The sequence below is a fragment of the Poecilia reticulata genome, chromosome 10, assembly GCF_904066995.2.
Source record: "Poecilia reticulata chromosome 10, P_reticulata-male-v2, whole genome shotgun sequence".
NCBI lineage: Eukaryota > Metazoa > Chordata > Actinopteri > Cyprinodontiformes > Poeciliidae > Poecilia > Poecilia reticulata.
The window spans coordinates 3,596,866-3,618,505 of record NC_088839.1 but is presented as its reverse complement, the minus strand read 5'-3'; the positions used below and the strand labels follow the sequence as shown (position 1 = coordinate 3,618,505).

The 21,640-nt window shown below is 42.7% G+C and overlaps 1 protein-coding gene across 2 annotated transcripts in view; it reads right to left on the bottom strand.

The window, feature by feature from the left end:
- Positions 1-21,640, bottom strand: part of gfra3 (GDNF family receptor alpha 3) — a 93,539-nt gene that overhangs the window by 18,553 nt on the left and 53,346 nt on the right. For both annotated transcript variants that reach the window (XR_014089277.1, XM_008419980.3), the window contains exons 4-8: positions 8,742-8,813; positions 6,939-7,293; positions 6,298-6,407; positions 4,809-4,943; positions 2,044-2,180 (exon numbers count right to left, since the gene is read on the bottom strand). Coding sequence is in view for 1 of the 2 variants with exons in the window: in XM_008419980.3 (XP_008418202.2) it covers positions 2,044-2,180; positions 4,809-4,943; positions 6,298-6,407; positions 6,939-7,293; positions 8,742-8,813 (809 nt within the window). In the remaining variant the exon portion in view is untranslated. The remainder of the gene's footprint in view (positions 1-2,043; positions 2,181-4,808; positions 4,944-6,297; positions 6,408-6,938; positions 7,294-8,741; positions 8,814-21,640) is intronic.

Genomic DNA, 21,640 nt, shown 5'->3' with positions numbered 1-21,640 from the left:
CATGTGCAGTCATCATTGCACTGCACAAAAATGGCCTAACAGGGAAGAGCAGCTAGAAAGATTGCACCTCAGTCAACAATCTATGGCATCATCAAGAACTTCAAGGAGAGAGGTTCCATTGTTGCCAAAAAGGCTCCAGGGCGCCCAAGAGAGACCAGCAAGCGGCAGGACCGTCTCTTAAAAGTGTTTCAGCTGCGGGATCGGGCTACCAGCAGTGCAGAGCTTGCTCAGGAATGGCAGCAGGCAGGTGTGAGTGCATCTATACGCACGTTGAGGTGGAGACTCTTGGAGCAAGGCCTGCTCTCAAGGACGGCAGCAAAGAAACCACTTCTCTCCAGGAAAAACTTCAGGGACAGACTGATATTCTGCAAAAGGTACAGGGAGTGGACTGCTGAGGACTGGGGTTAAGTCATTTTCTCTGATGAATTCCCTTTCCGATTGTTTGGGACATCTGGAAAACAGCTTGTTGGGAGAAGACAAGGTGAACGCTACCACCAGTCTTGTCTCATGCCAACTGTAAAACATCCTGAAACCATTCATGTGTGGGGTTGCTTCTCAGCCAAGGGAGTCGGCTCTCTCACAGTCTTGCCTAAAAACACAGCCATGAATAAAGAATGGTAGCAGAATATCCTCCGAGAACAACTTCACCCAACCGTCCAAGAGCAGTTTGGTGATGAACAATGCCTTTTCCAGCATGAAGGAGCACCTTGCCATAAAGCGAAGGTGATAACTAACTGGCTCAGGGAACAAAACATAGAGATTTTGGGTCCATGGCCTGGAAACTCCCCAGATCTTAATCCCATTGAAAACTTGTTGTCAATCATCAAGAGACGGGTGGACAAACAAAAACCTAGGAATTCTGACAAAATGCAAGCATTGATTGTGCAAGAATGGACTGCCATCAGTCAGGATTTGGTCCAGAAGTTGATTGAGAGCATGCCAGGGAGAATTGCAGAGGTCCTGCAGAAGAGGGGTCAACACTGCAAATATTGACTTGCTGCATTAACTCATTCTAACTGTCAATAAAAGCTTTTGTTATTCATAATATGATTACAATTGTATTTCTGTATGTGGTGAAAACATCTGACATACACACATGAAAACCAGAGGGCTGCAGATCATGTGAAAATATAATATTTGTGTCATTCTCAAAACTTTTGGCCATGACTGTACATGCAAAAAATGGCTGAAAGTGATTATGGTGAAAGACGTCAGTGAAGTGCATCACGTCACAGTCCCATCACTCCTCTCGCATGATTTGGAAACTTACATCAGAATTTAAACTGCCACAACAAAATTGTCGCTGCGCCAAACAAGACAATTAGGACAGCTCAGCCTCTCCTTAGTGATGTTTTTATTTGCCTCTGAGAGCGAGGCTCATCACACTCATACCAGACTGGCCTGTTAGTCTGGAGTTCCAGCTTCTTCACTCTGGGCGGAGGTTCTGGTTTACCAGCATTCCACAGATGGAAGAACTCCTTTGTACCCACAGCATTCAGGTCCTTAAATTTATGAGTTATAGTCCACTTTATATATTTATCGATTGGTGCTTGAATGTTTTGCCTGTTTTGAACATTGTATATGTATTTTCTATGTTTGAAATGCCTGACTGCGGGACAATAAAGGAGCTGACCTGAACTCTGAGCGTATGTTGTGTTCGCATCCACCTGAATAATATGTAGTTGCAACCCTGGACACACACTAAAGACACTGTCGTCTCTAAATGATTTCAAGTTTCTTCTTACTGATTTGGAGAAGGAATCTTCTGTCTGCAAATGTTTTAACTGAAGAATCTTTTAATTTGTGAATTCATGACGGTGTTATCATCTTCTGTTTTTGTTGTGCCGCTGCCAGTCTTGGCCAGGATTCTCTTGTAAAAGAGACTTTCAGTCTCAGTGGGGTGCTGCTGCTAGAATAAAGGTGTGGTCACTAATCCCCGCCAATACCAGAGCTCCACTATATAGGATTTATAGTCCATGTATTCTGACTCTATAATCCCACACACATAACTCATTTGAAATGTGAACACAATGATATACTCACATCATTGTTGAGCTCAGGCAGGTGGTTTCTGTTCAGCAGCTCATCCTTCTGGACCAGTGGAGACGGTCTGGGAGCGGGGGGCTGAGTGGGGTCAGAGGGCAGCGATCCGGGGCTTCCCATCCAGCTGATGGAGTTCCCTGCCCACACACACATCACCACATCATATCTGAGCAGATGTGGGAAAAGAAAGCCCCCAGCCTTCGGAGCCTGACAGCTTAGTGGGAACAAAGATCATGGACCCCGGATGTTCAGATGTTACGACGTGGTCAGGGTTGGAATGAAATCAGAGCAAACATCATGGTGAAACGTTAGCTCTGATGGTCAGAGAAGGGAAGTTTGGGTGTTCGCTGCGTTAGGGCTAAAATTGGTGCCTGTGCGTGCGTGCGTGCGTGTGTGTGTGTGTGTGTGCGTGTGTGCGCGTGTGTTTGCTTTTCCAGCCTGTGATACAGCATCTGAGAGGGTGTGAACCAACATATCTATCTGGCAGGTTTATTGTCGGAGTCATCGTCAGCTTGATAAATCAGTTTTATGGAAGGTGTCCTGACGCATTGATCCGGGCTTTAGTGTTCGGACAAACAGCTCAGCGTGTATCGATAAACCCACCTGACAGCAGCTGTGACTGACTGACAGGTGGAGGACTTCATGTTCCCGCTCCCCTCTCAGAGCCAACAGGCTCCTGGTGGCGGTAAGAGCCTTTCAGATGCTAAGACTGGAGCGTGCTGCTGCCATAAAGCTGCAGAGTGCTGCTCACGCTGCGAGGACGGCTGCAGGAGGCAGCCACCCAGACGCATTCAACTGCCACTGTGTCAGAGTCACTTTTTCATTTGCTCTCTTTGAGCTCTTTCTTTGGTTCTTTTAGGCAAGACAAATAAATCATGTTTTCTTAGCTCCGATTAGCCAAATCACTGCATTGGAAGAAACATGGTTTTATAGTGAACTATTTTCAAACACGCCTGCGACACCACGCAGAGCGACACGGGAGACTGAGAAGCATTTAACCATGTGAAATGATTTTCCTCTCTTTTTAGGCTACGATTCAGCAGAAACAAGCCGAACACAGGGCAGCTTAGGAAATGCCTTTAACTAAATAAGATCCTCACAGACACAGAGGACATGTATTGTCAGCTCTGCTGAGAATGTGAAAAAAGCCTTTATAATCTCACACACAAAATTTTTTAGAATTAATTATTTTACTACATTAATTTAGTGGAAAAATCATGTAAAACAAAATCATGTAAAACAAAATTGCCCATTATAATGGAACTGTAAAAATATTTACTTCCTTAAAACCTGCTAGTTTTAAGGAGGTAAATATATATCACACATTGTTTATCACACATCACCTAAATGTTTCAGGTCATCCAAAACATTTTAACATCATGAGAAGATAATTTAGTAAATACAAGCAGCAGATTTCAAATGGGGATTTCAGTTATTAAGGGAAAAGGTTATTTTTCAAATGTTAAGTCACAAAGTCAACACTCTCATTCTAGATTTTCTGCTAGAAAGCAGAATTTATAGTTCCATAAATTGTGGCAAGTTGAGAAACTGCTACCACCATGATGTGTTTAAAGTTAATGTTAAAGTTAATCCTGGCTCAACTCAATGTTAATTGAGCCAGGATGTAACAGGACTGCCATCTTTCAGAAAAGGTTATCTGGTGCCTCATCAGTCTGAGTATCAACCAGTCAAATTTATGACTGAAATTAAAGCAAAACAAAAATAAGCAGAGGGAATGATTGGGGTATCCTAATGTATAACAGTCAGCATAGCATATGAATCACAGAATAAGACACATCCAGGTTTGTATGTTTATTAAGTGATAAATGTGGTTTAAGGTTCAATAGCTCCATGAAGAAAAGCCTATAAAATATATCTAGTGAAGCCATGCCAGGGGAACAACTCTGACATTTCTGGGTTCTGTTTGTGGCTCTTGGCAGAAGCTTTGTGTTTCTCAAACTGGTTCTCCAAGTTTTTGTGCACAGAATCCTCCTAGCCTGGTCTGGGTTGGGAACAGAAGTGAACCAGTGAAAGCTGATGTCGTCCAGACAACTGGAGATAACTTTGTAATTAACCCATGACACGCACGAAAAATAAGTTTATCCCTCCTGTTAGCCAACAATCCCACTTTGCCCATTATAATGGATGGTTTGAACTTCCTCCTCTCTGCTCTAAACCATGCCTCCTTACCAACTCCTCTGAGATTTCTGGATTCAGAGGAGTTATTTCAGCTTTTCCAACATTAATCAGCTGCTGGTGGAGGATTAATTGTACCATTAGGCATTTTTAAAATAAATGCTACTGAGGCAATATTTTTCATTCATGTTTTAAAAATGATCAGCAATAAATTTATTTGAAGGATCTTTCTTTAGCAGAATTGTGAAAACACTCACCGAATTATTATAATTAATCATTATTATATAACAATTATAATAGAATGATTCTATAATTTTCTCAATATCTTCAATATCTAAGCACTTTGAATTGCCTTGTTGCTGAAAACGTGCTATATAAATAAAATTACCCTAACTTACTACTGAAGATATCTACTATCTCCAATAGTAGATATAACATGTTTAAACTGTTACTCATTGGCTAAACTGAGGAAAAATTTGACGTGCGATCAGCAATTCAACTGTAAAATACCACTGTGGTATTACGATGTGTTTAGGTGAGATCTGACAGTAACATGAACCTTTGACGGGCCAGCTAACGTGAATCTGGGATGAACAAAGAACAGCAATCAGCACACAGAGCGGACTCACGTAGGCAGCTGTTGTGGGTGAAAAGGCGCTGCAGCCGCAGACATTCCTGCCACTGGTTGCCACTGCCCTCACAGTTGCACCACAGCGACACCTCAGCAGAGTTGTTGCTGATGTAGTTGGGAGTCATGATGGTTCCTGTAGGTCAGAATATGAGCCCAGCATCAGGAAACGTGTCTGCGTGTCTGAGTCCAATCCAGAACTCGTCCATCACCAACAGAGCTGGCAGAAAGACACTCAACACTCGGTCATCCACATGCGTTTGTCAGCTGTCATCTCTCTTTACACTCTGTCCTCTCTTTACTTTGCTGCCCTGGCCATCTATCTCACGCCTATGAACTCTCTGCTCTGCTGTTTTCTTCTAGCTATTTTTGCTCAAATTCATTTGGCGTTGCAACAAGAATGTAGCAGTTATTCTGGGTCAATTAAGCTTTGATGCTTTTTTTGGCTTCAAACTTTAATCTTGAGTTTTCCAAGTCAGTATTCCCATGAGACTAAGTTTTACTGCTATTAAATCAAACCATTTCCTTATAATGAAGCCCATTATTGCCAAAAGTGAGAAGCGGACTCTACTGCACCACATTAGATCACATTTATTCAATTCACAACTTGAATAAATGTGAATTAAATAAATTCATATTTATTCAAGTTGACAATATATAAAAACTAATCTTGGCATGTGTGAAAGTTAATATTGAAATAAACATGCTAATAGCTCAACATGCATTTCTGCGTCCCGACAGATGTCTCACAACAACCATACGCATCACAACTACTTCACTCATAGAGAAGCAGATTTCTCTTTCATCAAGAGAAACATCCTGCTGGGTAAAGTACTCCACAGCACAGGTCAGGACGTTTCTCTAAACTGTTCATATCGATAGTGAATGTGTCAGTTTTCTTTCTCAGTTTAACCTGTGAGATAAAATGACAACTAGCCTTTATGTCATCACTGCATTAGCAGAGGCAGCCATGCTCAATGGGATGGAAACAGCCACAGCGTTGGCCTGGCAGTTCTTCCACTTTACTGAGAGCATGGGAAATGTTAAACACAGACTGAAATGTATCAATATTATTTTGTTTCTATTGATATTTGTGTGGTTTGTTGACATAAGCAGGTTATATTAGTGAAGCACATGTTTTTCTCTTTTCTTTTTCAAAACTAATCTCATATATATAGGGGACCTGATGGTCACTGGGTGAGAGTCAGAGTTATCAAATTATCATTCTATTCTCTTTATTAGCACCTGAGAATAAAAGAGCTGATATTGCAGTGGCTTACTTAAAAAGAAAGAACTTGCTAAGAAGAGTTTTAAAGACTGAACCTAGACTTTTAGAAAAGTTAGTGTCCGGTTTTTTCTCTGCGGTTTTTGGCCTTGAAAATCCATCTATGTCATGTTGACTGTGGTGTTCCAGATTAATTACTGCCTGGTACTTGTATTGAGGCCAAGCAGCGACATGAACAGGTGATGTGTGCTCTCTGTGTCTGTACCTATAAGCCCAGCATAGGCTCGGAGGCAGAGGCCTGTTGAGTCTTTCAAACATCTGCTGGCTGTCAGATGAGATGGTTGGCAGTTACTGAGGAAATCAGCAAGCCTGGACCTGGCAAAAACACAAACAGCTCCACATCAAACGGAAAAAGTGGGCAGAAAATTTAGGTGAATGATTTTAGGTGTGTGATTTGAGTTAGACAGAAAAGTGTTTTTAGTTCAGTAACATTTTTCTCTGCAGAGTTGACAGATTCTTGTTTATGTCCAAATTAATGTGTCTCCTTTCATTTCTGTGTTGTTTACAGAACCATTTCTCATGTCAGGTGGAGGTGGCAGCAGTGCAGGGGCAGATGCTGTTTTGAAAGCTGATGTCAGCTATTACACTTAAAGTTTGTCCATAGTGGAAAAAGGGAAAACATATGTGACATTTATAATATCGCCATCACCTCTGAAGGAACATTCTGTTGAGCTCATATGCTTAAAAAATGACAAAATGAAAAAATAAATAAATAAAAATATCTGCCCTCTTTACCAGCAACTAGAAAAATTCAATAATTGTCCACAATCTTAGACATATCCTAAAAAGTATGTACACTGTAATTTGTAATGCTATAACTACCATTTAGTTAGCCAAATGTCTAACCTGCACAGGTCGTCTCGGCGACAGAAGCTCTGCTGGTGGAGGCAGTTAGGCTGCAGACTCTCTGCATCCTGGTAAGAGCAGGAGGGTACGATGGTTTTCCTCCTCCTCTCTCCACACAGGGTGTTGGTACAGGGGCAGAACAGGACACCCAGGCTGTATTCCTCTGGTACCCGCTCCAGGAAGCGCCTGAGGGCCCGGTGGCACTTGTACTGGTTGCATCGACTGGTGTTGGGTATTGGCTTTGTGCAGGCCAACACATATTCTGATCGAAGAGCACCGCACTTCTCATACAGGCCGCAGTCCTGTGCTGCTTTCAGGCACTGGTTCTCACCATCCAGCTGCATGAAGGATGAACCTGAACATGGAGAGAATGCAACTAAATATGGTAAAAACATATGATATTCTGTGTCATATATCCTGTTTCTCCATTTTAACCTGTTTGCTTTGGATGTAGAAACACATCAGGCTGAAACCATCTGGCCTTTTTGATACATATTTGCCAAATTAATCTCAATGTATTCAAACTTAATTGATTTGTGCTGTATAAACTTAATTAATGTTTAGATTTAGCTGTTTCCAGATACACATTATGTTGGGCTGTGGTTGCCACTAAAATGCATTTTGTGTTAACTTGTACCAGATGTATATATGTACCTTTACAGTAATGTTGCAGTTATTTTTAATATATATGTGTATGTTGTCTGTTGCTATGGTTTCTCAGTTTTGTTTTTCTCTTTTTTCTCTCTTTTTGAAGGTGTAGGAACAGACTTCGTAGGTATTTAGTTATATTCTCTATGTCATGATTCAAAACATTTTTACAAATAAAAAACTTAAAAGTGCGGTGCGCAAAAGAATTCAGACATTTTCTCTGAGTGCAACCAATTGCCTTCAGATATTGTCTGGTAACTTCTAAGCAATCAATCAATTAAGTTTATTTGTGAAGTACATTTCAGCAACAAGGTAGTGCAAAGTGCTTTACATCATAAAAACACAAAAATACAAAGTCATAAAAAAAGGTTGATACAACATGCAGTCAACAGTTGAGAAAACCAGAAATAAAAATTACATTTTTATTAGTGTCATCATCAAAATCATCAATACACATCAAATATGTTGATGAATGTTTCATTTATTATGAATCAAAAGTAGCTCTAACCAGCTGGGTTTTCAGTCTAGATTTAAAGGAACTCAGTGTTTCAGCTGTTTTTCGGTTTTCTGGAAGTCTGTTCCAGATTTGTGTGCTGCTTCTCCATGTCTGGTTCTGGTTCTGGGTGCAGAGAAGAACCAGAACAAGAACCAGAAGACCTGTGAGGTCTGGAAGGTTGATGCAACATCAGCAGATCTTTAATGTATTGTGGTGCTAAACCATTCAGTGATTTATAAACTAACAGTATCTTAAAGTCTATTTTCTCAGTGAAGGACTGTAGAACTGAGTGATGTTCTCTATCTTTCTGGTTTTAGTCAGAACACCAGCAGCAGCGTTTTGGATCAGCTGCACCGGGAGGATTGATGTTTTAGTCAGAACCTGTGAAAACACTGCTGCAGTAATAAGTGCAACTTAAGATCTCACTGACTTTTCCCTTAAATCCTGGAAATGTTCTACAGGTGATAGAAGGCTGATCTTATAACTGTCATTATGTGGCTCTGAAGGTTCAGGTTAGAGTTCATCACTACTCCCAGGTTTCAACCTGATTTCTAGTTTCCAGCTGTAATACCTGAAGCTGTGTGTTGACTTGTTTATGATGACTGCTTTTAGTTAAGCTTTAAATATTTCACTCTATATATAGAAAGTGAGAATCTTACTGGACACTAAAGAGGCCATGCGAGAGTCAATCATGGAGTCATCATAGGGTGATATTTCCAGTTCCTCCCTTCCTGTGGAAAAAAGGAGAAAAATTTAGAGATTGGCAAAAGTTTTGTCTACATTGAGCAAGAACAGCAGCAGGTTGGAAGGAATAAAAGTAGGACAATTATTTGAGAAAACTGAGAAAACAGAAAAGCATCAGTTCACCCATCTTCCCACCCAAAGTGCCCCATTATGAATTAGAACAACATTTAGTCTGCCAACAGCACCACAGTCAAAGCAAAACAAGTTCACAGAAAGGTATGCTGCTACTTTAAATTCCATTATCCCCCCCTCCCTCCCTCCCTCCCTCCATCCATCCATCCATCCATCCCATAGAAGAAGCTCATGTCAGCTGATTGTGTCCAATATCTATATTTAGGACCATAGATAAGGGTTACAATGTGGATATAAAAGCAAATTATAAGTTTGTCATTTAAATTCCGATTCTTCTTCACTGTTGGATGAAGTTTTGGATGAGGTCAGAATATTCAATAAAAATAATCTGAGGAAACACTAAAACTTCAGTCAGAAAAGTCTTCCCAAGTTCCCAGCTTGAGTCGTTCTTATAATTCATATGGGCCACAACTGTGATAGAAAACCCTACAGATTACACATATAGAACATAATGAATTTCACCAACATTCAACAGAGGCATGGGTTAAAAATAATTCTGAGTTAAATGACTAATTAAAAGAATCTAAACCCAGTGGAAAATTAACTCAGAATATAAAAAAAGCCTAAAATTTACTCAAATACGGAATCTGTCACGGATCATTGACAGGATGTCAGACGTAGCTGAACTTGGCTTAACTCTGTCACCAAAATAAACGACCCTGAGATTTATTTAATTAGATCTGCAAATTAAATAGCACTGTGTATCTTCCAAGAGCTCTCTGCACTGAGCAGACTGAACATGTTCTTCCCAGGAGCTAATTGGGAGAACAAAGACCTCCTTCTGCATTTCCTACAGAGCAGAGAGCTCCCCAAACGTAGAAACATCTAAAGTGAAAAATGCTACTCACTGACTTGGTTTTATGAGTTTCCTATCATAATTTTGTACATGTAGCAGAGAGTAATCACTGGTGTAGATAAACAGGCATCCACTGTGCTGGCTTTGATGAATTGCTAGCCTTTAAATGTTCCCTCCTGACAGTCATACAGCTGTACTTTACAGATATAACTCCTGCACCTTGACTCCATTCAGTCCTTTACATTGTAATGCCTACTGACCAAGTAAATGCTGACATAATGAGAAGGTGACACTGAAATCAGTACATTGAGATTCAGAGCGCAAATATTGACTTTACAAGTGTTGAATATTTCTTCTACGTTGGTAGCACCATCTCACAGATCTGACCTAACACAGGCAAAGCAATGTATGGACATATGTCCATATATGTCAATGTAGAAGAGCCTTACTGTCATGAACATCTTTGTTTCCTGCTTCAGTCTTGTGCACATTATGGGCATCAAATGCTGGGATACTGCTTAATGTGAGCTCGTCATTACATCGCTTACAGTATTTTCTTTAAAGCAAGCCTCCTTATGTACCCCGCCTTTCAGCCAATGACTGCAGGAGATAGAAATCAGCCCCCAGCGACAGTGGCGGAGCCAGACCCCCAAAGTTGGGGGGGCCAGGACTACGTCTGGGGGGGCAAAATTTAAAATGTGTGTGCACATCTATATATATATAATTTAAAAAAATAACCAAACTGAATATTTGGTTATTTTTTAAGCCCCTCTGTCATTTGACATGTTATAATTAACACCTTTGACTGGCGCACATGGAGACATGATAGACTTTATGCAGAGTTCATCGCAGAGGAAACTAAAATCAATCAAATAAAAGATCCTTTCTGAATATCATCTCATGGACACTGAACTAAATGCGTCTTTCTGACCGGGAGCTGACAGCGTGTTGAAGAGTTATGGACACCTTGGTTAGGAAGCTGTGCTTTGACAGGTAATTTGACAGGTAAAAATAGTTCTGGTCGGACCAGAATTATTTGCCTGATGGTGGTTCGGGCTTCTAATGAGTTTACATTTAATGAATTTGGGGCACACAGAGAAAACCTAAAGAGAATGTGATCTACTTATTGTAGTTAAGTAGAGGAATAACAGCTGACTGTTGAGAGAGGAAAGAAATTAAAGTGCAGATCCGTTAGGCAGAAACAAGCGCAGTGCGCTGGGCAATAAATGCTCCACCGTTACGCTCCAACTAATCACACATGAGATGACAAACGCTAAATATACAATATATAGTTACTTACGTTAATGGTGTTTTAAAAACAAAACCAATAAAAACTTAACTGAGTTAATATGTCAGATTCCCTCCTCAACCTCGTCTTGATAAGAACAGAGAGCAGTTCGCTGGTTTCTGACCAGACTGTGATGAAGCGCAGCTGACCACTTGGTGCGCAGACAGTTTCAACTTTACGCACAGAGAACATCGTGGAGCTCATTATTAATCATACTAAGAACAATATCTGTCAGAGAATCATCTCTGATCTGGACGCTTTAACGGACCAGAGGCTTTGGAGCTCCTAGCGCAGCTGATCCGCTTCTGCAGGGTTTTTCTCCCGCAGAGGGATCAGGAAGCGATCAGAGTTCTGTCGTCTTCTAATCACGTCATTTCGTGAAATCTTACCTGATTTCAAAAATGTTCTTGCAGAGAAATAATAAATGTTTCGTTTGATGACAACAAATTGGAAATAAAATGATTTTTTTCTTTGACGGACAACGAAAAAACTGTAGCGCCACCTCTGCTCCAAACTACGAACATTGTCGGCCCCTCTTCAGTTTTTTCTCTTTTTTGCGGAGGATCAATAAATAACTTATTGGTGTTTTACCATCACCACCAGGTATGAAGTGCTTTAGCCTTTGAGTTGCACCACAGCGCAGCAACTGAAACACCCAGGAGAAGAATTTCAGCTTGTTGTTATGAGTATAAAGGAGGCTGGTATCGCGCCTGATAAAAATCTATTTATTTATGCCATCACATGGACTTTTATAAAGTTTTATACATTTTCTTTTCATATATTTATTATTGCCTCTCCTTGGGCTGCCACCTTATCGTGGTGGAGGGGTTTGAGTGTCCCAATGATCCTAGGAGCTATGCTGTCTGGGGCTTTATGCCCCTGGCAGGGTCACCCAAGGCAGACAGGTCCTAGGTGAGGAACCAGACAAAGCGCAGCCCGAAGACCCCTATGATGAATACAAACTTTGGACTTCGTTTTCCCTCGCACAGACGCGGGTCACCGGGGCCCCACTCTGGAGCCAGGCCTGGAGGTGGGGCATAATGACGAGCGCCTGGTGGCCGGGCTTTTACCCACGGAGCCCGGCCGGGCTCAGCCCGAAAAGGAGACGTGGGTCCCCCTTCCGATGGGCTCACCACCTGTCCGAGGGGCCACAGGGGTCGGGTGCATTGTGCTATGGGCGGCAGCCAAGGGAGGGGACCCTGGCGGTCTGATCCTCAGCTGCAGAAGCTGGCTCTTGGGACGTGGAACGTCACCTCTCTGGTGGGGAGGGAGCCGGAGCTAGTGTGCGAGGCTGAGAGGTTCTGGCTAGAAATAGTCGGCCTCACCTCGACACATGGCTCTGGTTCTGGAACCAGTCTCCTTGAGAGGGGCTGGACGCACTTCCACTCTGGAGTTGCCCACGGTGAGAGGCGCCGGGCTGGAGTGGGCATACTTGTTGCCCCCCATTTGGGCGCCTGTACGTTGGGGTTCACCCCGTTGAACGAGAGGGTAGCCTCCCTCCGCCTACGGGTGGGGGGACAGGTTCTGACTGTTGTTTGTGCTTACGGGCCGAACGGCAGTTCAGATTACCCACCCTTCTTGGAGTCCTTAGAGGGGGTACTGGAGAGTGCCCCTCCTGAGGACTCCCTTGTTCTACTGGGAGACTTCAACGCTCACGTGGGCAATGACAGTGAGACGTGGTAGAGAGGAACGGCCCCCCCGATCTGAACCCAAGTGGTGTTCTGTTGTTGGACTTCTGTGCTCGTCACGGATTGTCCATCACGAACACCATGTTCAGGCATAAGGGCGTCCATATGTGCACTTGGCACCAGGACGCCCTAAGCCGCAGTTCGATGATTGACTTTGTCATCGTCTCATCGGATTTGCGGCCGTATGTCTTGGACACTCGGGTGAAGAGAGGTGCGGAGCTGTCCACTGACCACTACCTGGTGGCAAGTTGGCTCCGGTGGTGGGTGAGGAAGCCGGTCAGACCTGGCAGGCCCAAACGTGTAGTGAGGGTCTGCTGGGAACGTCTGGCGGAGTCCCCTGTGACACGGAGCTTCAACTCTCATCTCCGGCAGAACTTCAAACACGTTCCGGGGGAGGTGGGGGACATTGAGTCTGAGTGGACCATGTTCCGTACCTCCATTGCCGAGGCGGCCTATCGGAGCTGCGGCCGCAAGGTTGTTGGCGCCTGTCACGGCGGCAACCCTCGAACCCGTTGGTGAACACCTTCGGTGAGGGATGCTGTCAAGCTGAAGAAGGAGTCCTACCGGGCCTTTTTGGCCTGTGGGACTCCAGAAGCAGCTGATGGGTACCGGCGGGCGAAACGGCATGCGGCTCGGGTTGTCGCTGAGGCAAAAAAAAAGGAGTTCGCCCAACCAGTCTACATGTGTTTTGTGGACTTGGAGAAGGCGTTCGACCGTGTCCCTCGGGGGGCCCTGTGGGGGGTACTCCGGGAGTATGGGGTACTGGGCCCTTTGATACGGTGCTGTCAGGTCCCTGTATGACCGGTGTCAGAGTCTGGTCCGTATTGCCGGCAGTAAGTCGGGCTCGTTTCCGGTGAGAGTTGGACTCCGCCAAGGCTGCCCTTTGTCACCGATTCTGTTCATTACTTTTATGGACAGAATTTCTAGGCGCAGCCGAGGTGTTGAGGGGATCCGTTTTGGTGGCCTTAGGATCGCATCTCTGCTTTTTGCGGATGATGTGGTCCTGTTGGCTTCATCGGAACGTGATCTGCAGCTCTCACTGGAGCGGTTCGCAGCCGAGTGTGAAGCGGCCGGGATGAGGCTCAGTGCCTCCAAATCCGAGGCCATGGTCTTGAGCCGGAAAAGGGTTGAGTGCCTTCTCCGGGTCAGGGGGGTCGTCCTGCCTCAAGTGGAGGAGTTTAAGTATCTGGGGATCTTGTTCACGAATGAGGGAAGAAGGGAGCGGGAGATCGACAGGCGGATTGGGGCATCGTCTACTGTGAAGCGGGCGCTGTACCGGTCCGTCGTGGTGAAGAGAGAGCTGAGCCAAAAAGCAAAGCTCTCGATTTACCGGTCGATCTACGTTCCCACCCTCATCTATGGTCATGAGCTTTGGGTCATGACCGAAAGAACGAGATCACGGGTACAAGCGGCCGAAATGGGTTTCCTCCGCAAGGTGGCTGGGCTCTCCCTTAGAGATAGGGTGAGAAGCTCGGTCATCCGGGAGGGACTCAGAGTAGAGCCGCTGCTCCTCCACATCGAGAGGAGCCAGTTGAGGTGGCTCGGGCATCTGGTAAGGATGCCTCCTGGACGCCTCCCTGGTGAGGTGTTCCGGGCACGTCCCACCGGGAGGAGGCCTCGGGGAAGACCCAGGACACGCTGGAGGGATTACATCTCTCGGCTGGCCTGGGAAAGCCTTGGGATTCCCCCGGAGGAGCTGGAAGAAGTGGCTGGGGAGAGGGAAGTCTGGGCCTCCCTTCTGAAGCTGCTGCCCCCGCGACCCGACCCCGGATAAGCGGAAGAAAATGGATGGATGGATGGATGGATATTTATTATTGTTTTTCTTCTTTAGATATTAGGTTGACTTAGAATGATTCCAAATAATGTACAGGAATAACCTGGTGCTGTTACATGTCAATCATCAGGGGGGGGCCACTGGGGGGGCCAATCAGATGACAGGGGGGGCACTGGCCCCCCTGGGCCCCCCTCTGGCTCCGCCACTGCCCAGCGACCTGTAAGGATAAGCAGTAAATACAATGGATGGACATTGTTTTTCCCTCTCTGCTCTTGGTTTGATTTGTGGTCATTCGGGGCAGCTGTGTGTTTGAATGTGTTTTATTACCAGACATAAATTGCTGGCATGCCTGGTCAGCTCTGCCCCAGAAATCTGGACTGCCCTCGGTCACTCTGCCGGAGAAACTGGACTGACCCTTTTGAACTCTGAGTAGAAACTCAAGAGTTCAAAATCTGACAATGGTCATTTCTTGGTTAAAATAGTACATTATACTATTCATACAAATTTTTATACATGCATTCATTATATCAATGAATTCACTACACTGGTACTTTCCCGGGCTGCACAGTGGCACAGTTGGTAGAGCTGTTGTCTTGCAGCAAGAAGGTTCTGGGTTCGATTCCCGGCCCCGGTCTTTCTGCATGGAGTTTGCACCCTGTACATGGTGGGTTTTCTCCGGTTTCCTCCCACAGTCCAAAATCATGACTGTCAAGTTAATTGGCCTCTCCAAATTGCCCCTAGGTGTGAGTGTGTGTGTGCATGGTTGTGTGTCTGTGTTGCCCTGTGACAAACTGACGACCTGTCCAGGGTGTACCCCGCCTCTCAACCGGAACGTTAGCTGGAGAGGCACCAGCAACCCTCCTCACCCCACTAAGGGACAAGGGTGTACAGAAAATGGATGGATGGATGGATGGTACTTTCCCTTCAACGCCTCACTCTTCAAAAGGTTTCTGTCAGGAATGCATCAAACCAACCTAGAACATTGTTGTTCTTGTTTGCTCCCAGTGAGCACACAGTCTGGATGACAGGAAAACATCATACACAAAAGAGAGACATGGAGGAACAGAAGTACACAGTGCCTCTGTAATTTAAAGCCAGATCAACACTTCTGCCTCCTAAAGTACCAGAATATACTGTACAAAGGAGTCAACACAAAAGATGTCTACCACATGAAGACAATTTGTACTGACAAATCTTTAACTGGCCAGGAGTATATTTCAGCAGATAACAAGAAGGTTGAACATACTCCAGCAAATTTGCTGTTTTATTCCTTTGAGCTTTGAAACTATTTTGATATAAAACATTCTGGATTTGTCGTACAGAAGGATGGATGGATATTTATTATTGGCCTAACCCTTTCTCCATACACTTGGCTATGGAGAAACCATTGGGTGCTTGACGTGTGGATTCTGAAGTTTTAAGATTTATTTGCTGATCCCTGTAAGAAAAAAAGAAAGAAGTATGTAAGGAAACAAAAGTACAGTGCACCCTGCTAGTCAGGGCCGTGCAGAAACCACTAAAGGGGCAGGTGCTCAACAAAAAATGGGCACATCTAACTGCCTTCTAAGACAGAATATTAACAAAGCCACACAGCTTTCAGAGTTTAATAAATAATGATAAATTACAAAATTGTGACATATACAATCAAAGCTAAGGAAAATGTCTATATAGAGCAGTGGTGGGAAGTAACGAAGTACAAGTACTTCGTTACTGTACTTAAGTACAATTTTCGTGTATCTGTACTTTACTTAAGTAGATTTAATAATGGATACTTTCTACTTTTACTCCACTACATTTTACAGTAAGTATCTGTACTTTCTACTTCACTACATTTCTACAAAACTGTCGCATTACTCGTTACATCCAAGTCGCATTGCTCTTTTTTTCCGTTAAAATGTGAAGTTCAGGGACTTAAGGTGGCGCCGTAAAATCCGAGCAATAACGTGACTTAGTGTCTGTTGTCACCCATCGCCTCCACCTTTACCCGCACGCGGAGCTCCAGACATGCGCAGTGGTTTCCTCTGAGCGTCAGTAATATGATAGTACGGAAGCGCTGCATAAATCATAAGATATGGCGACATGTAAAATCAGCAGCGCTTCGCTTTCGGTGGGGACTTCATCCAATTTTTAACGTCACTTGGAAGGAAAGCTTAAAGAAAGGTAAGATCTGTGGACGTGATGCTAGCAAAGCTAGCTGTATTGACTGAGACACATGTTGCATCTGCGATGACTGACATGTCACAGATATGGGACAACGCTGTGACCAAAGTGCAATATTGTAATATGACATTAATGATCCGATTCTTCTGGACGGATCTTGACTAAGTCCTATAGTGCTGAAGCCTCACTGAGAGCCGTTCTTTGTTCTTGTAATGCTCTGCGTACACTGCAGTAGCTATTTTATTTCATTAAAATATCTTTATATTTAATTGGCGAATAAATAAAACAAGAACGTAGGAACGCAGAGCATGCTCATTGCTCTTTGTTTTCGTCACCTGTCATGGTGGCAGACGTTGCAGCAGGAGGGAGGATGAGAACAGTCACGTGTTCCTCCTGCTTGGTTACTTCTTGCTTATTGGGCCTTGGACAGTGTTCATAGTTGAGCGTTGTTAATTGCTATGTGTAATGGTGCAGACAATTATTATTTCTGACAATGGCAATATGGGCAACCGCACAGGGCGTTATTTTTTTAGGGATGGCAGGAGACCTCTGTGTATTGTGGCACAGAGATGAAAGCAAAACAGAATGAAGAGTTTGAATTGTCACTGGTTAAATTTATTTCAGCTCTAAGTATTTAATATCTAGGTGGGAAAGTGAATCTTTCAGATCAATTTGAGAAGCAGTTTTGATAGGTGCACAAAATTTTATTGTCATGTAGCATGGGGTGCTGGTTTTGATTTGGTCTTGGGTTCAGTGGTCCAGACTACAACTCTGCTACGTGGCTCATTGGTTCCATGTCCTCCTCTGCCAGTTGGATTTCTTTCAAAATAAATGTGTGGCAAAAAAAGTGAAGTTCATGTTATGTTAGGACAGGAGACGAGATGTTTCCATCCCTGAAATTATGATGCATAGAATCACATATCTAAGTCTAAACTATGTTACAGAGTAAACTCAATAAAAACATGCTTTATCTGTGGCATATGATCATATGATCGGTACACTTAATGATATTAGTGATTAGGCAATGCATTCAGCAAGTACTTTTACTTTTAATACTTAAGTATTTTTAAAAGCCAGTACTCTTTTACTTTTACTTAAGTAAAATGTTAATGTGGGACTTTGACTTTTACTTGAGTACATTTTTGTCTGTGTATTTGTACTTTTACTTAAGTAAATTTTTTGAGTACTTTCTCCACCACTGATATAGAGCATACAACAATGCATATGTAAGATATTTTATTAGTAATTTCTTTCTGCAGGTCTACTTTGTTATAGGAAAGTATTGCAATATTCAAACCCGCAATTTAGCAAGATGTGTAAATCAGAGCTGGACCACCAGACATATTTTGTCTCAACAGAATTACACTATTAAAAATATAAACAAGGGCACAATGCAACCTTTTAGTGCACTGTAATATATAAAAAAAGAGCTGCCTGTTTGCTACACTTGCAGTGGAGATGAAGATGGTCCATTCAGAAAAGCAGAGCTGCATCAAACTTTAAGGTAGAACTGCAGAAAAAAGAAAAAGCACAAAAGCAAATATTGAATTGTTAATGTATGTCACCATGAGAAAAACCTACTGAGTTTTGCTTAAAAAAAACTTTTTTTTAAATTAAAATCACACATTTTTGTCTCATGAAGTGAAAAAATTATTTGCAAAACAAACTTATTTGCGCTTGTCATGAATCTTTTCTTACTATTCTAAGTTTTTGTTTGTGACTCAAAGTTTTGCTTGTGATTCTCACATGATGTCTTGAGCAGGACCTAAAATCGCAACAAAAGATTTCTGATGTGTCCAAATAAAAGTTTGTTTGGCAAAATAACTTTTTTAAGTTCATGAGACAAAAATGAGTCATTTAATTAAAAAAAAGTTTTTTAAACAAAACGTTTTGTTTAAAAAAAAAGAAATCATTACAATTCCAAAAGTTCTGATTACAATTTTATTTTACTTAACTGAGGTTAGTTTTTTTTTTTTTCATTGAATAATTGGGGGAAAAAAATAACTTCATACTCTGCGAACCAGACCCTAAACTTACTCCCCTTCATGAATGACACACTTTTATTACATACATTATATCTATCATGGTAATTCAGGCTAAGTTATTTTTAATTCTAAATGAACATCCTTGTTGGACTTTTATTTAAGTGCTATTCTCCTTCAAGATACATTTACCTAAAACCAGAATAAATACCTCTCTGCTACTCCATGCTCAAGCAGAAACAATACAGCGTTCAACGTTTTGCAGCAAAAGAAATTAGAAGACGTATATCCATTATGGAGATGATCGGTTTTGGATTGGCGATGTCCCCCTATTGCATAAGCAATACTGAAGAATGACTGATATCATTAACGATACAGGGAAGAAGCTTTTTTGTTATCTTGCTTTGCTAGCAAAGTCGTTAGCTAGCAGCTAGCTAATAGCACAACAACAGCCTAATGTCTGTATGATAAAAATACTGAATCATTAGATAAAAACAGTTTTTCCTCACCTGGCTGTTTCCTCCCACTCAGTAGTTCTTCAGAGAAAGGCAGAGGCCTGTCAGTGTCTGTTGTATTTCATTACCTCTCTGCTTAAACCGCGACTCCGAGCTGAAGCAGTAACGATACTTCAACGTTTTCCGTCATCTGACAAGTAGCAAGTTACTCTACTTTATTCACCAAAAACGTTTTTTTTCAATTCACCAAAAACTGTTCTGTAATCTGGAACATTCGCTACATTGAGCTCCAGTTAGCCGCCTTAACTCACTGCACGAGAGGCAACTGCGTCATGCGTCACGGGCAAAAGGTCAAAGGTAACAAGGTGACCGGAGGGCTAAAAACCCCAACACAAAACCAAATAATTTTAGTACATGTTATTATGTATCAGAATAGTATGGAAGAGGATTAGGGCCACCGAAAAAAAAAAAAAGAATTCGGACTTTAATCTCAAAATTCTTTTGGTGGCCCTAATTCTCTTCCATAGAAGAGGGCTTAGGAAATAATAATAAAAAATAAAATAAAATAAAATTGGACCACAAGGGCACTTGGGGACAAGGAGCAAAGGGGGCAGGTGCTCAAGTCCCCTAGAACCCCCCCTCTGCACTTGCCTGCTGATAGTCAATTTTCAGATTCTGAGAAACTGTTTATGCTAAATGTTTTATACGAATCCAGCAACAGACACCATTTGTAAGAAGACATTCAATTAATTAATGCTAAAGTTCTCTTAATAGATAATATTAGGAAAAACACAATTAGCCCGTGACAATTCACTGTTTATTACAAATCTATATAATTCAGTAGAACAAAATAAATATATGAATTCAGAAGGAAAATGCTAAGTAATCATAACCTCATGTATTTACTGGCAATTTCTTTCCAATTGTGAATCCCATTAGCAGAGCCCCGATGGGCTGCTGGACAGGCTGTATTGTCCTGCAAATTATTTAAACACAATTCAAAGAACAAACTCAATCAAGAATCCAATGGCATATAAAATGTTTATGTATGTAAATCCTATTCCCGGCCATATATTTATGGTAATGAAACGCTGGAGCGGCCTAGCAGCACTGGGAACTGAAGAGTGTGTAATTACACTAATGCTCCACTGACTAATAGGCCACAGGGGAAGATGAGTCTGCCGGCTAGTGTTAGCTCACTTACTAATGCACACAATACACCAGCACTTCAGATGTGCTGGTGAGCCTCCGCTCTTTGTGTTCTGAGTGAAGGCTTTTCATCAGACGATACTTGAACGTATGGCCAGCTCAGGATGTTTAGGGTCAATAGCAGACAGAATGAGAAATCTATGGAAAATAAACTGGCATCAGGTAGTGAGTAGGAAAGCAAATAAACATAAAAGTGTCTCGTACTGATTCCTCTGACTGAGCCACAGGTCAGGAAGTTCACACCACTGAGATAGATTTGTAAATGTACAAAATATCAGAGTCAGAGGTCACACAGATCAGTGAAAGACTTTCCATTCCAACTTTGGAGGGGAAGGGAATGCTTAGTGTTGGGATTGTTTTTCTAGAGGTAAAGTGATGGACTTGGTGAAGTCTGGGTATATTGATCCTGTTTCATTTGAAAGTTTCTTCTGTTAAGAGTCTTTGATCTCCAGTGATGCTCGCTGCCCAGACCTCAGAATGACAGACTGCAAAAATGTAAAGATTTCTAAGGGGCTCCAAGTCGTCAGTTCTTAAAGTTGTGAGATGGTTCAATAACGCTCAGTTTGACTGATATGGGAGAAATTTGGAGGTCAAGTTAATGTCCCGATGAATTTGTTGACTTCCAGAAACAACTTTTCTTTTACCACAGCTACTCCTCTTAGAACTGTTTCTATAGGAGAGTTTAACTACCGTAGGAATGGTTTAGAGATGTCATCCACATGATTGACAGAAACCAATGATTCTTAGCAGAACAACACCAAACCCTTAACTTATGTTGTTTTCATAGTATTCTGGTGTCATGTCTTCCCCAGATCAGTGATGCACAGCCAGCCGCTGAACAGATCCAGGGAAACATTATCTGATGAAATCATTTTCTTTGTTTGAATCAATGTGGATTTGACGTTCCTGTCACAGCTGTACATAAGAGGTGGATCCTCTGTGGCTGGTTGGGACAATGTGCTTACCTTTCCTGAACACCAAGCACTACTACGGTGCAATGTTTGAAGACAAGTTAGCATGGTTTGCTTTGGGGGAAGGGAGAATTTGAGAATGCCAGCCTTCCCAGGCTGAGACAGGGGAGGTCGATCGATCGATCGATCGATCGATCCATCCATCCATCCATCCATCCATCCATCCATCCATCCATCCATCCATCCATCCATCCATCCATCCATCCATCCATCCATCCATCCATCCATCCATCCATCCATCCATCCATCCATCCATCCATCCATCCATCCATCCATCCATCCATCCATCAACCTCATCCCTACTAGGGTAGTGAGGGGTGCTGGTGCCTATCTCTAGCAGTCAACTAGAGGCAGGGTCA